General features: G+C 42.1%; 1 protein-coding gene across 2 annotated transcripts in view; it reads left to right on the top strand.

Moving 5' to 3' along the window:
* SPDYA (speedy/RINGO cell cycle regulator family member A) overlaps positions 1-13833 on the top strand; it is a 1384696-nt gene that overhangs the window by 909139 nt on the left and 461724 nt on the right. For both annotated transcript variants that reach the window (XM_044059902.1, XM_044059901.1), the window contains one exon: positions 8557-8615. In XM_044059902.1, the coding sequence (XP_043915837.1) occupies positions 8557-8615 (59 nt within the window). The remainder of the gene's footprint in view (positions 1-8556; positions 8616-13833) is intronic.

The following is a 13833-nucleotide window of genomic DNA, read 5'->3' as shown; positions in this document are numbered from 1 at the left end:
ATATAGGGAATCTCCAAACTCTAGCTTCCATGCAGTTTGGTTTTGTGAAAGGTAGCTCATGCCTGCTTAACCTGGTTGACTTCTCTGAGTCAGTCACCAGAGCTGTGGATGAGGGCAAGGCACTTCATACAGCCTACCTCGATCTGGCCAAGGCCTTTGACACCATTCCCCACTCAGGAATTATTGATAAACTCACCAAACTAGGCATCAATCCCTATATCACTTGGTGGATTGCAAATTGGCTCACAGACAGAACCCACAGTGTGAAAGTAGCAGACTCCAAGTCAGACTGATGACCAGTCATGAGTGGAGTCCCACAGGGATCAGTCCTGGGTCCTCTCCTGTTTGGCATACTTCTCAGAAGTCCAGGTCAACATGGAGGGACTCTGGCTGACCAAGTTCCCAGATGACTGCAAGCTGGGAGCCATTATTAACTCACCAAGTGATGTAGACATCCTACAGAAACGCCTCACTGAGACCAATGACTGGTGTCAAACCATGGCCTTAAGCTTAATACCAAAAAATGCATCATCATCTCCTTTGGGAAAAATCAGATCTGATGTTGTTAATCTTCGTTCATTCCTTACTGATGGGTTATCAGTTCCATCCTCGAAACTGAGCTGGCCTTATACCAAGCTCGTGTCAGACAAAAACTCTCAAGCCAAGATCCTACCCAGAATGTTCTGCTCTGCTCCCTGTTACCTCAGATCTCATTTCCACATTGCTGTACAGCCATGTCAAGCCTCTCTCTCTCTCAGCTAAGTGAATAATTTTTTAAAGGTTTCTATATTGTTAGTGCTTTAAAAGTTTTTAGTCAGTTATTATTTCTATACTCCTACCCTATTGTAACTTTAAGACTCTCTCCCTTTAGTTTTCTTCCCCTTTATTACCCTTTTCTTACCTTTGAGGTAATTCTTCTTTACCATCATTGGTAATCCTTCCTTTCTCTCTTCTTACCCTTCTGGGTAGCTTTTCTTAACTCTTTGGTACTGTCGTTCTTCTCCACATCATTATGTCGGAAAAGAAAAGTAGTATTGGTTTTAAACAGTGTAAGGATTGCGGCCATAACCTACCGCTTTCTGATGGCCATGCCTTATGTGTCTATTGCTTGAATGTCTTCCACCTTAAGTGGATCTCCCATGTGGGATTTGTAGAAGTTTTTTGACCAGGACTCTCAGTGAAAGACAGAACAAGTTAATCCTGAAAGGCCTCCTGAAAACTCCTTTCTGTGAGGTTATCTCTGGGTTGTAGGGCTCACCCCCTCCTGCTAAACCCCGTAAGAGGCGTTCTTCTACTTCTTCTTCCTCGAGGTTGCTTACTTCATCTCCCTCTGGAGATCGCAGGGAGTCAACTCATAAAAAGGTAACAATTTCCAGTCCAGCGCTGCCATTTGCTACCTTTTTGGCTCCAGGTTCGGCACCACCCCAGTTGATTCTTGGTCCAGCTATGTCCTCTTTATCGCTACCGGCACCGGAGTTTCCAGTGCAGACACTTATGGCTCCAACAGTTTTTTTCGCAGTCTTTACCAGTACCATCTCTGCAGGTACAGTCTCCTTCGGCACCATTGGTGCAATCTCCTTTGGCCCCGAGTTTGATGATACTGTCCTCTACGGTGCAGACACCTTCAGCGCTGACAAGCTCTTCAGTGCAGTTCTTTTTGGCACCGTCATTACTACCGGTGCAGACACCTTCCTCGATGGCACTGTACTCATCGGTGCAAACACTTGCCACACCACCCCTTACAGTGCAGACACCTTTGACTTCTATGGCGCTGCCTTCATCGGCGCAGACTACGTCAACACCATTCTCCTCGGTGCAGACACCCTCAGTTCTGGGCTCTACACCACTCGAACTAGCAAGGACCAAGTACTCTCTTTCTTTGGATCTGTTTTGCTGGTAGCCAGTATAGCCCTTTTCTAGAAAGGCCAGAATCACCTTCAGGTTTCTCTATGAGGTCGACCAGGAGCCTCTCTAAACAAGATGTTTTGTGGCTTGTTGACCAGTTGCTTGTGGCCAGGGGTCTCTCTCAACCATCTAAAGCTATGTTCCCTCTTTCAGGTGAAAGTATTTCTCCATGGAGTCCAACGTACACTCCTCTTTTGACATCCACACAGGCATCAAAGCCCCTTCCTCTGACAGCAGCTTCCCTCCCTCCGACTCCAATAGTGGACCTCACTTTAGAGCTGGAGTCATCCTTGTGGCCCTCAGTACACTGGGCATCGGGCTCTTCTCAGGCTAGTGGCTGTACCATGGGGGAAGGGCATTCTTGGTTCCACGCCGACATTTTCTATGGCACCCTCCAGGAATCCTCCCTTACACTCCACAGATCTCTTTAGACTCCTGGTCTGGGGGTTGGCTCATCAGAGCGGGATGTGACCCCGGTTCCAAGGTTGTTGTGCTCTGTTCTGGGCTCCCATCCCTGTTTGGATGGGCCAGCCTTCCTGGCCATGGAGAGGGCGCTTGCCTCCGCTGGCAACCTCCCCATGTCGGAGTCCTCTTCCCCCCCCTCTGTGCCACAACTGTCGCAAGCCATAACCACCGGACACTGGGCACAAGGGCCTTGGGTTTCTCCTCCTCAGGAGACCCCCTCTTTGCAATCTTCCCCAGAACTCCCAACTAAGGAAGTACCTTGCAAGGTTTCATGCAAGAGGAAGCACATGGACTCCACTGAGGAGTCTTTGACCAAAGATACAGACTTTGATGACAGGGAAGGGTCCCCATGGTCACCCTCTGATGAGGTGTCCTTTGGTGACATCCTCAAGATCCTAAGACAGAGGGATGATTGGAAATCCTCCAATCCTTCCTCAGAGGAATCTGTACTTCTGCAGGCCTTTTGTGCCCGGCCCCCTACCTCCTGGGTTACCCAGCCGGCTGATGAGCTTGTCCAGCTTATCATCCAGCATGCATGGAAGGCTCCTGACACCCTAGAAGCTATACCGCAGAGGCCTGACAAGATTTTACCTCCCCCAGTTGAGCATACCCATTGGTCAAAAGGTCTTCCAGTAGATCCCATGGTGGTGGTGGCTGCAACCAAGAAAGACTTGGCAGAAGAGAGCCAGACTGTCCATCCACCCAACAAGGAGTCTGGGGCGATAGACAGACTCAGGAAGTATGTGTTTGCTTCATCGACCTTTGCCGTATGGTCCTTGAACTACTTGGCACACTTTATAAAGCTCCAGAGGAATCTTATCAACCAACTCTCTGAAACCTTGGCAGGAGCTGTTTCTGATAAGGTCCGTGACAACATAGCTTCTCAGATATTGACCCTAGAATCCATATCCAATTCTTCCATGCATCCTATTTCACATGCAATGGAAGGAGCGGCTAGAGCAGCAGGCGCGGTTATAGTCACGAGACGGCATGCCTGGATGCGCCTTTGTGACTTTGCGGACTCTAAGGCTTCCTTCATGAATGCCCCATCGAGACCGCTTCTTTGTTTGGCCCTAAAGCTAAAGATACGCTGGCAAGGTGCGAACAAAATGGCAAGACCCTATCTGTCATTGGTGTCAGACACTCCACTCCTCAACGATTCTACACTAGAAATCAGAGAAGCGGGAAGGTGTGGTACAGAAAATCACAGGGCTCTTTCCGTGATGCACGTGCCGAGTTCTCCCCTAGAGGCAGAGGAGGACATTCCAATGGAAGACGCCCCTTTTGGGGGCAGAAGAGGTCCACGAAACCGGGGTTCCAGAGATTCTTTCTCTGGGCAACCCTACCAGTGCTCCTGAAGTGTTGCCCAACTGCTGACCTCTGGAAGCGGTCGGGGGTCATTTTTCCTACTGCTTGGCGAAACATAACCACCGATTCTTGGGTATAACGGATAATATCCAGAGGCTATCGCATCCCCTTTCATCTCTGTCCAACCTCATCCAGAGACTTAGCTGATGTTCCACCCAGTCAAAGGGAAGCAGCAGCACACGAAATCTGAAAACTGCTACAAAAAAGAGTCATCCAAATGGTTCCCCCAGACCAGATAGGATCCTGTTTTTACTCAAGGTTCTTTTTGCTGCCAAAAAAGACAGGGGAATGGAGACCGATTCTGAATCTCAACACACTGATCAAATTTGTAAAAACAGAGAAATTCTAGATGGTCATGGTTCAGTCTATTCTTCCTCTTCTCGAAGAAGACGATTGGATGTGCCCTGTAGATCTTCAAGATGCATATTACCATATAAAAATGGACAAGTGCTCAAGAAGATACCTCCGCTTCCACATAGGAGCCAGCCACTACCAATTTCAAGCACTGCCCTTCGGTCTCAACAGCCCCCAAAGTGTTCACCAAATGCATGGCAGTGGTCATCGATCACCTGTGATTTCAAGGATTCCAGGCATTTCCATACCTAGACGACCAGTTCCTCACTACCCTCACCAAGCGTCTTCTGGAAGAAGCCGTAGACTACACTCTTCTCACAGCACAATGCCTGGGAATCACTATAAAAGAGGAAAAGTCCAACATGACCCCAGCACAGTCTTTAGAATTCATCAGGATACTGTTGGACATGAGGAATTGCACAGCATCTCTTCCAGATCACAGACCTCAAAGAATAAGACAACAGGTTCAGTCGCTGCTCTGTCACCACAAATCTTCTGCTCAGTCCATACTACAACTCTTGGGGTCAATGGCAGCATCGATCACCATTGTTCCTCTGGCCAGATTCCTTGGTTCTACAAGCCCTAACAGCTCCCCCCTTTGAACCAGTGTCTTCATGTGATTTAAAGTACCTCTCTTGGAAAACTTTGTTTCTGGTTAAAGTCACATCGGCCAGACATTTGTCAGAACTTCAAGCCTTATGCATCAAATGTCCATACCTTATTTTCCATAAGGATAGGGTATCACTGAGAACTAATTCTCCCTTTTTACCAAAAGTGGTGTAAGAGCGGTCTATCAGCCAGTCTATTGACCTCCCAGTATTTTTTCCTAATCATTCTAACAAAGGAGAATATTGCCTGCACTCCCTGGATGTTCATAGGCAAATACGATTTTATCTGGACAGAAAAAAATCTACCTATAAATCAGACCAACTATTTCTGTCCTTTTCTGGACCAAGACTAGGTCATCCTGTCTCAAAAGTTGCATTGGCGTCAGGGTTGAGAAATTGCATTTCCTTTATCTACAACAAGAACAATATCACCTTGCCTCACAAAGTGAAAGCACATTCTACAAGGTCTATGGCAACTTCAGCAGCTCTCCATGCTAGGACTTCCCTCAATGATATTTGTTCAGCTGCAACTTAGGCCAAACCTCATACTTTTATCCTTCATTACAAATTGTTTTTGGCCTCCAGAGGTAGAACTTCTTTTGGCTCCATGGTGCTCAGGAATGTCCTTCCATGAGGGTCACCCAAGGATACAGGTAGCTGGGGACTGTCCCATCAGTAAGGAATGAACAAAGATTAACAACATCAGATAAAGAAGTTATGTCTTACTATAACGTTCCATCTGTGTTGTTGATCTTCGTTCATTTTTTACTCCCCCACCCTTCGTCCTCTCCAGAGGTTTCTGGTTGATCTCATATACTCCTTTATTATAGGTCTGTTATGACCAGAGGTAGCCTCTACTTTTGTCTGTCAACTTGCAAACTTGATCTGAGGTAACAGGGAGCAGAGCATTCTGGGTAGAATCTTGGCTCGAGAGTTTTTGGCTGATGCAAGCTTGGAATAAGGCCGGCTCGGTTCCGAGGATGGAACTGATAACCCATCACTAATGAATGAGCGAAGATCAACAACACAGAGGGAACGTTATGGTAAGACATAACTTCTTTTTCCCACTAATTACCACATTGATGGGGGTCCACTGAACACTGAAGATGTTATAAAAGATCCGGGGACACAGGTTGACAGCAACCTCCCCTTCGACCACCACATTGTCACTGTGGTCAGAAAGTCCTTCTCTATGGCACATCTCATTACCAAGGGTTTTACATCCAGGAAGAAAGAGGTCATCATCTTTCTGTACTCCCCTCATTAGGCCAGTCATTGAGTATAATGCTCCATTTGGCGTGTACCTCACTAAACACATGCAACAGCTGGAAAGGCCACAGAAGTACCTCACGAAGTGGCTCCTAGGCCTTAACACGTCATACATGAACAAACTCAAAAAAACTCCAGCTATTTTCTGTTTCATGTTGTCTACTAAGAGGCGATCTCTGCTTGACTTACAAAGCTATGTCTGACCCAGCTCTGTTAGAAATGCTACATCTAAAGAAATCCCAATCCCTCCGCACCACACGCTACAGAGACCTCAGCCTCATTACCACAATCAACAGAACATGCTGGAGGGATAGGTACATAACCCAGAGACTGCCCATGCTCTGGAGTAGACTTCCCATACATGTCAAGTAGAGCACCTCACTGGCCCTCTTCAAGAGAAATCTTGATGAGTGGATGGGAAATAGAAAGTTCATCCCAGGGATCACTCCAGTGGCTCTATGTGATAGAGGCACTGGGGACTAATGTCAGGTGGCACAATGCCATTGCACTTTTATGGGCTAGGCTTGTAAAGGCTTCAGGGCCATTAGCTTAGTACACACCTATGAACCTATGAACTCTATTAAACATCTCTTCCTGAGCAGTCTCATATTCAGCCAGCCTTTTCTTCATCTCAGCCTCTGATGTTTGCAGCTTTGTCACCTCATCTGAGTATTTGTTTAAAGCTTCTTCCATTTTTTCCAGCCTTTTGTTGTTTGTGTTGATATCCTCCATCAGGTGTTTTGTTTATTTTAACCAGGTTTGCGTGCAGTTGTCTTATATCTCCCTGTAGGTTACTGGAATTCATGTCTGGAAGTTGCATTGCTTTTTGCTGAACAGCTGCAGAACTTTACCCAGTCAGTGTTTCTTCTTCACTTTTTGTAGCTGATTTTTCCAGGTTCTCTGTATTTCTTTTTTCCTGGCATACATACCATACAGTTACTAGCCAGTTACTGAAATTTTCCCATAAACACAAGTCTACTGGGCTTCTCTACTGAGTTTCTGTTTTCTCACTGGGAGAGCTAGAATTAAGCTGTAACTCAACGTGTAGCCATCTTGGAAATCCAAAGATAAGCAATCTTGAGTCATTCTTCATGGGGAGCCTGCTCTTAAGAATGTTATCTTTGGAGCTGGATTCGTAATTGCATTGGGTTTTGCCATCATGTGGCCAATTGCCTTTTGGAGAATGCGACTATCAAAAGTCACTACACAGGAGAAGTGTCTGTTGCCAGTGCTTGCATCAAATATATCTTTATTGTGACCATCTGTATGCCATCACTACTTAGTCATTAATTTACATGCTAACAGTAATTTACTGCTTGGAATGTGATATGAGGAGTTTGGTTTACTTTGTCAACTGTAACTTCAGAACTTGTTTTTCTGAGCCCTCACCTTTTCTAGTTTGTGTAAAAGATTTAATTTTCACACTATGGGATTTTTTTCTACCAGTATATACACACACACACACACACACACACACACACACACACACACACACACACACACACACTAAGCTGATCTGCAAGGTAGCCATCTTCTGGATATCTTCCTATGTCTGGATGGTACCTATATACTGTAAGTGCATATGGATTTTCCACCAAGTAAGTGCAATACATAATTTACTATATTTAGATTTTTGTATGTTTGCATTTTGTTTCTTTTTGTACAGTTTGTGCTTGCTCATTGTTGCTGGAATTGAACTGAAGGACACTGGAGAGCTTTCTCCTATGTCAGTGCATGATGCTATGGTATGTTTCTGCAGGAAGAACACAATCATCCTGGAGCAAGAGGAGAAGGAGAAAATGTTGTCAAAAATCAGTATAGCACAAGAAACATTTTCAGCAGTTAATCACTGCAGAAAGCTTCCATGTATACCAAATGATACACATATCTGCTTGATCATTTTGCTACTAACATTTTTTTACACTGACCAACATGATTCTGTGGTTTATCCTGATGATATTTCTGAATGTTTGTTTTGCTCTACTCTTTGCATTTTTAGCAGTCATCCCAGGAGGAATTCAAACACATGCACGCACACAAACACACACACAAACACACATGCATACATAACAACATAGTTTTTTTATGTAATTTTTACATTATTAGCAATATATTTATGGATTCTTTTTATTTTCTCAAGTATGACTTTTACATGCAGTTTTTGATCATCATGTATTTTTCTATTGCCTCAAAATCTTAGCAGCATAACCTTTTTTGTGTCAAAGGCAAGTTTACAGCCTTTTTTGCCTCTGTTATTCTTTAGTTGGTAAGGTGCTGGGATTGTAGTACTGTTTGCGTATTCCTAGTTGTCTTTTTGCATGTATGTGTACGTGTGTGTGTATGTGTATGTGTTGCAGCTGAAGAACCAAAAATTTTATAATTTATTATGCTAGAAGCCACATAGTACTTTTGTGTAAATGTAAATGCAATACAGCTTTTTTTTATTTTCATTATGTTGAATATCCTAACATTTATCTTGGTCTTAAATGGACTGCCCTGTACCAATTTAAGGCAAGCTCTTTTTATTTCACTTATGAAAATGATTATTAATAACTTTTGTAACAGTAACACGATATTTATGTTCCAGATGATGATGTAATCCAAGATTTCTTGTGGATGGACTGCTGTTGCAAAATTTCAGATAAGGTAATTACCGCTGGTACATACCAGGCAGAAACAGAAGTGCTGCCTCAGAGTTTAATTGCATAATCAAAAATTACAAAACAGAAATGTTTCTGTTTGTTTAGTTGTTAATGTCACTGTTGTGTTTAATAGTTTAACTGTTTCCCATATTAATGCTGACGCCTCAAATGCTTCTTCATGGTAAGGCTTTTGCGTTTCTCATAAGGATGAACAAATCTTTCAAATCTTGCTAGTGTAATTAAATATATAATTGCTAAATGTTTTGAATACATGAATTAACTTTACCATGGGTTATGTGATATGTTTATCATGCTGAACTACCTTAAGCTGTAAGGATGAATTATGCATTTAAACATGCCATAGTTTTTAATCACATACTGTGAGTGACAAGTTATCAAGATGAACAATGACCTAATCAGAGGATGACAAAATAACTTCTCATTTGTTCATTCATGGCACTCACTGATAGTAGGGCAGAAGAACTATTCCTTAATGAAGTATCTGTTTAAATCATTGAGACCTGTGCACTCCATTTGGCTGGGCTACACAAGATTGTGCACTGGTGAGCTACAGGGCACAGTACACTCTGTATATGCAAGTCCCTGAAACTTAACTCAGGCTATTGCCTTAGTCCCTCTGTTTTATCCCCACACTTAAAATCATGATTGATTCACATCTTGAAGTTATAGTTGACGTTTCTGCATCAAATGTATTGCTAAGATTCTTGCCTTGCTGAAACCCCTTGTAGGTGTCTTAAATGCCATCTCATTTGGCAAAGAGTTTGTCAATTGATATGGATTTTATAACTGAAGAGGAAGAGAAAGAAATGAGTGGAAAGGTGTTGTAAAGATCTTGCTCTCTCTAGGTGCACTGTGAAACCTGTATGGGCTTTAATTATATCTTGAAAATCTTGAAAAGTTTGGAACAGAGGAAGAATCTTCCTTTTTGACTCAAGGCATATAATTTTTCATGTATTTCCTTCAGGCGGGGGTGTATCACCTGTTAGCCAGTTCAAGAATTCTGTATAGTTCTTATATATAAGTTGATAGTCTCTGTAAAATTATTCTCCTTGGTGGTAAAAGAGGGACAAAAAAACTAGAAGGAAGTGATATGGTGGGAACAAAAGTTTGGTTCATGGAGAAATCCTTGTCTTCCTCAAAGGATAAGAGCAAGGAGCTTCTCTTACATTTTGTATTCTGAAACCATTGTCCTTGTCAGCAAACGTTTGCAGTTTTGTATGCAGGGTAAAAACATAACTGTGATCCAGGAGGGGGAGACGAGTATAATTTCCTGCTGTTACTTGGCTTTGCCATGAGCAATATTAAAATATTTACATTCAGACTGTAATCAAAGTCAATTAAAGAGAAAACATGAGGGTTTGTAAAAGAGTCTGAAATGGGTAAAGCCTCTTCAGTAGTGGCAGCTTTTGCTTTATCCACAATGATAAAATCCAGATCTGCCTTCAGCTGCACTTCTAGCATTATTTTAGATAACTGCTGCTGAAGTACAGATGGAGGTGTTATTTTTATCTTTAATATTTGTATCAGTGGAGTTGAAGATTCCTCCTTGTGTAAATCAGTGACCAGCTTGTGATTCCTTTTTAGCGTACCATCAAAATGGGTGTACCCTTTTTTGCAGAATTAGTATTAATAACTGGGGAAATCACAGGCTTCTCTAACAAGGAAATATCTGCAATTTTTGCCAGATTCCAGTCGGGATAGGATGAAAAGAGTGGCCACTCTGGGCAAAAGCTGTTGGGAGGCACAGCTGCCACCTCAGATGAACTGTCGGTCACAGTCGAGAATACAGTAGTAGCATTCATGGGGGGGGGGGCACTCTGGGGTTGCCTAGTCACCAGTTACCCTAGGTAAGGTGCTGCTAGATGTTAATGATGCCCCTAGAGTTTTCTCAGTCTTTTTAGGTTTATCTGATCTTTTTTCCTTCCTTTCACTGTCTCTGTATCCTTTTCTGTCTCTACTTTTTCTCATTTGTTTTTAATAGTGTTTATTTAAGTTTAATTATTTTTGTTATTATGCATCTTTTCTTTGCTTTTGTAGAGATTTTAACCATTTCTTATTAAGGTATGATGTCAGTGCTTTTGTTTGTTTGTTTATTTATTTATGTACTGTTTTTTCACAGGTGAGCTGGTCTATTTGATCCTTTTCAGCCACGGCCTGGACTTTTAAACTAATCAGACTGGTAACCTTGTGAAACTTCATAAAGATCTCACAGACTACTTTATATTGATACCTAAAATAGAATAAACACCAGCCTACCACAAATTTTTGTGAAATTACCAACAACTATGTACATGTACAACTGTGCAGACAAATTTCTGTGACACAAAACTGAGGGACTAGTAATACTCAGATGGTATTAGGAGCCAAATAGACCACAAATAGTTGTATTTATAAAAGGGAATTTCATATTGCCCATATCAGTACTGTAACAGATGTGAGACCAACATTAGTTCTTGCAGAAGACATAGAGACAGCTGAAGAAATCTACCCAGGGTATGCAAAAAACAGATGGATGGTAAACTCAGATGTTGTGATGAGCTGTTTCAGTGGACTCCCCTTGAAGCTCAGCTCTTATGGTAAGTACATTACACTGCTGTACTGAATCTTCTGTTTTTCATAGTTCATGCATCACACACAACAGTGCCCATTAGCTCTCTTGGGCACCATACATGTTGCCTGCCTCTTAGTGGAAACTTAAGTTGTCAACAACTGGTTCTTCCCTCCCTCTCTCCTGTGTTAGCCACTATGTCTGTCCCTAAGCTAGTGTGATTTATATGCCGACATGGGCCACTGCCATTACTTGAGCAATCAGTTACAAGGCATTGCATAAAATTCACTTGTAAACTACTATGTCATAAGCCTATCATGAGTATAACATTAACTATTTTAATGCTGGAAGACACCGTTGTCACAACCAGAAGATTCATTGCATCTTATGCTAACAACCTCCTGTCACCACAGCAGGGAGCACTACACTAGTAAATAAGTTTCAGATTCTAGCTGTGGCAATTGCCAAGGGTCACTCTACTCAGTGAGTTGCTGAACACAGATTATGAAGAAATTAGAAGTAAACTGTTTGTTATCCATGGACAACAAGCCCTATATACAGCTATTAGGAGATACCACTCATATAATTTTGTATTCTTTTTAACACTTGCTGTACTCTGTGGAGACATTCTCCAGCACAATCCCATGCACCGGCAGTATTGTTCTGACCTACATCAGATCTTCTTCGGGGAGGACCACTGTAACAGTAAATCATAACATTTGGGTTTACCCACCGAGTATGTCTCTGTTTTCCGACCAGAATTTCTACACGTAACGGCTATCATCTCTAAGACAACACAGTGCACGTCTTAATGTTTGCTAGGTACTGGCACAGAATGTCACAAGCTTGCTTAATATATCTTACATTGTTTCCTATTCTTTTCAGTTCTTCTCTCCATTTCAGGGTATTATACTCTCTTCTATTTGCCAGAACATTTGTTTGCTCTGTAGTGGTTTTAATTTATTTTCTTGCAGTTTCTGTTGAGTTTTTATTTATATCAATTACTTATCACTTTTCCTTAGTATTACTAGTTTGTTTATTGGTATAGAAGAAAGTGTGGGCTGTAGTGCCTAAATCAGTTAATAAATGTGCTTGTGTTAGGCAAACAGTGCCAAAGATCTGCATACCCAATGCTTGTTTTGCCTAAGCCAAGACCATGATGCAGAAGAGTGTGATCACAGCAATAAATTTAAACAGGCAACTAAGCTGAGCAGGCTGAAGGTGTTGGGTTAATTATGAATGGAAAAATGCTTTTGGTCTCCCAAAAAGAAGTAGTCAACTGAACCTGCAACAAACAGTAAAAGTAAAGCAGAAAGAACATCTGCAAAGGGGCTAATTCTGTTAACAGGAAGAAAAATAAATTCTTCACCTACTATTGACCAGTATATTTGAGGCAAGAATTGCTTCTTTACATGTACATCATTCTTACTGCTGTAGTAGCCTTTATGATGGCTGTATAGGTTGTTTTTTGCCTAGGAAACAACTGGCCAGCTTCAAAAAAACTCTGCCCCTGACCCCCCCCCCCTGTTCTTCACAATGATGGATGGTTGGCTAATCACAAGGAGGAAAACCAGGAGTCAGACCAAAGCTTTTTTAGTGCTTTCTTGCTGCCTCAAGAAGAAGCATCTCTTAGGCTTTATAGGAGCAGCAATCAGCGAAGAGCTTCCCTTTAAAAGACACAGTATTTGTTTTCACAATCCCTGAAGATCTAATGTTGTCAATTTTCATTCTGTCCTCAAGTGTTGGGTTCAGATCTGAACCTCGGATCTGACTTGTCCGTTACTAAAGCTTGTGGTAACCGAAAAGTTCTCAAGCATCTCCTTTACCCATAATGCACCAACCCCTAACATACCTCAGATCTCATTTACCGCTTTTCACATAAGATGTGGTCAGCCATAGCTCTCGAGTTTTGATTGTTCTTTAAGCAGATAAGTGAAATTTTTTTCTTCAAAAAACTTTATATTCCTAATATATTTCTCTTTTACTTATTATCCCTTACCCTTCTATGTTAGCGTACCGCTTCTTTACCATTGTTGGTAGTTTTTGTTCCCACTTCAGCTGTCCTTACACACACATGTATTCCTTAATTACCGTTGTTGGTTATATTTTCTTTCTAACTTACTCTTTAAAAAAATTTAAAAAATTTTATTGTTCTTATATTGCGCTTTATTATTTTAGTATGACTAAGAAGGGTCCTTCCGGCTTTAAAAATGTTTGAAGTGTGGGCACAAGTTGCCTGTCTCTGATTCCCACACACTTTTGTATTTATTGTTTAAGTCCACAACACCTGCAGAAGGATTGCTCTATTTGTCATAATTTTAATCCCAGAGCACTTGTGGACAGAAAGAATACATTGATCCTGAAAGGCTTTCTGCCTTCATCTTTTGGTGAAGCTATGACTGGGGCTCAATCCCCCAAACCAAAGTCTAAGAAGTTGAAGTCTCCGATTTCATCCATTTCCTCAGCTCCATCTTCCGAGCCTTCCAGGAAAAGGTCTAAATTGGATTTGAGGAGGTCTCAAACCTCTTCCCCTCGCACCCGAAGAAAAAGAGATTTATGAATGTGACATCCTCAGATCGGACCAAGAAACTTTCAGATCTGATTGCTCCAGATCCTACTGTTTTGCCAAGAACCAGATATTCTCACTGTGTTG

This window comes from Protopterus annectens, chromosome 1.part2, assembly GCF_019279795.1.
Source record: "Protopterus annectens isolate FY-2018-M chromosome 1.part2, PAN1.0, whole genome shotgun sequence".
Classification (NCBI taxonomy): domain Eukaryota; kingdom Metazoa; phylum Chordata; order Ceratodontiformes; family Protopteridae; genus Protopterus; species Protopterus annectens.
The sequence above is the reverse complement of the archived record's forward strand: the minus strand, read 5'-3'. Positions and strand labels throughout refer to the sequence as shown.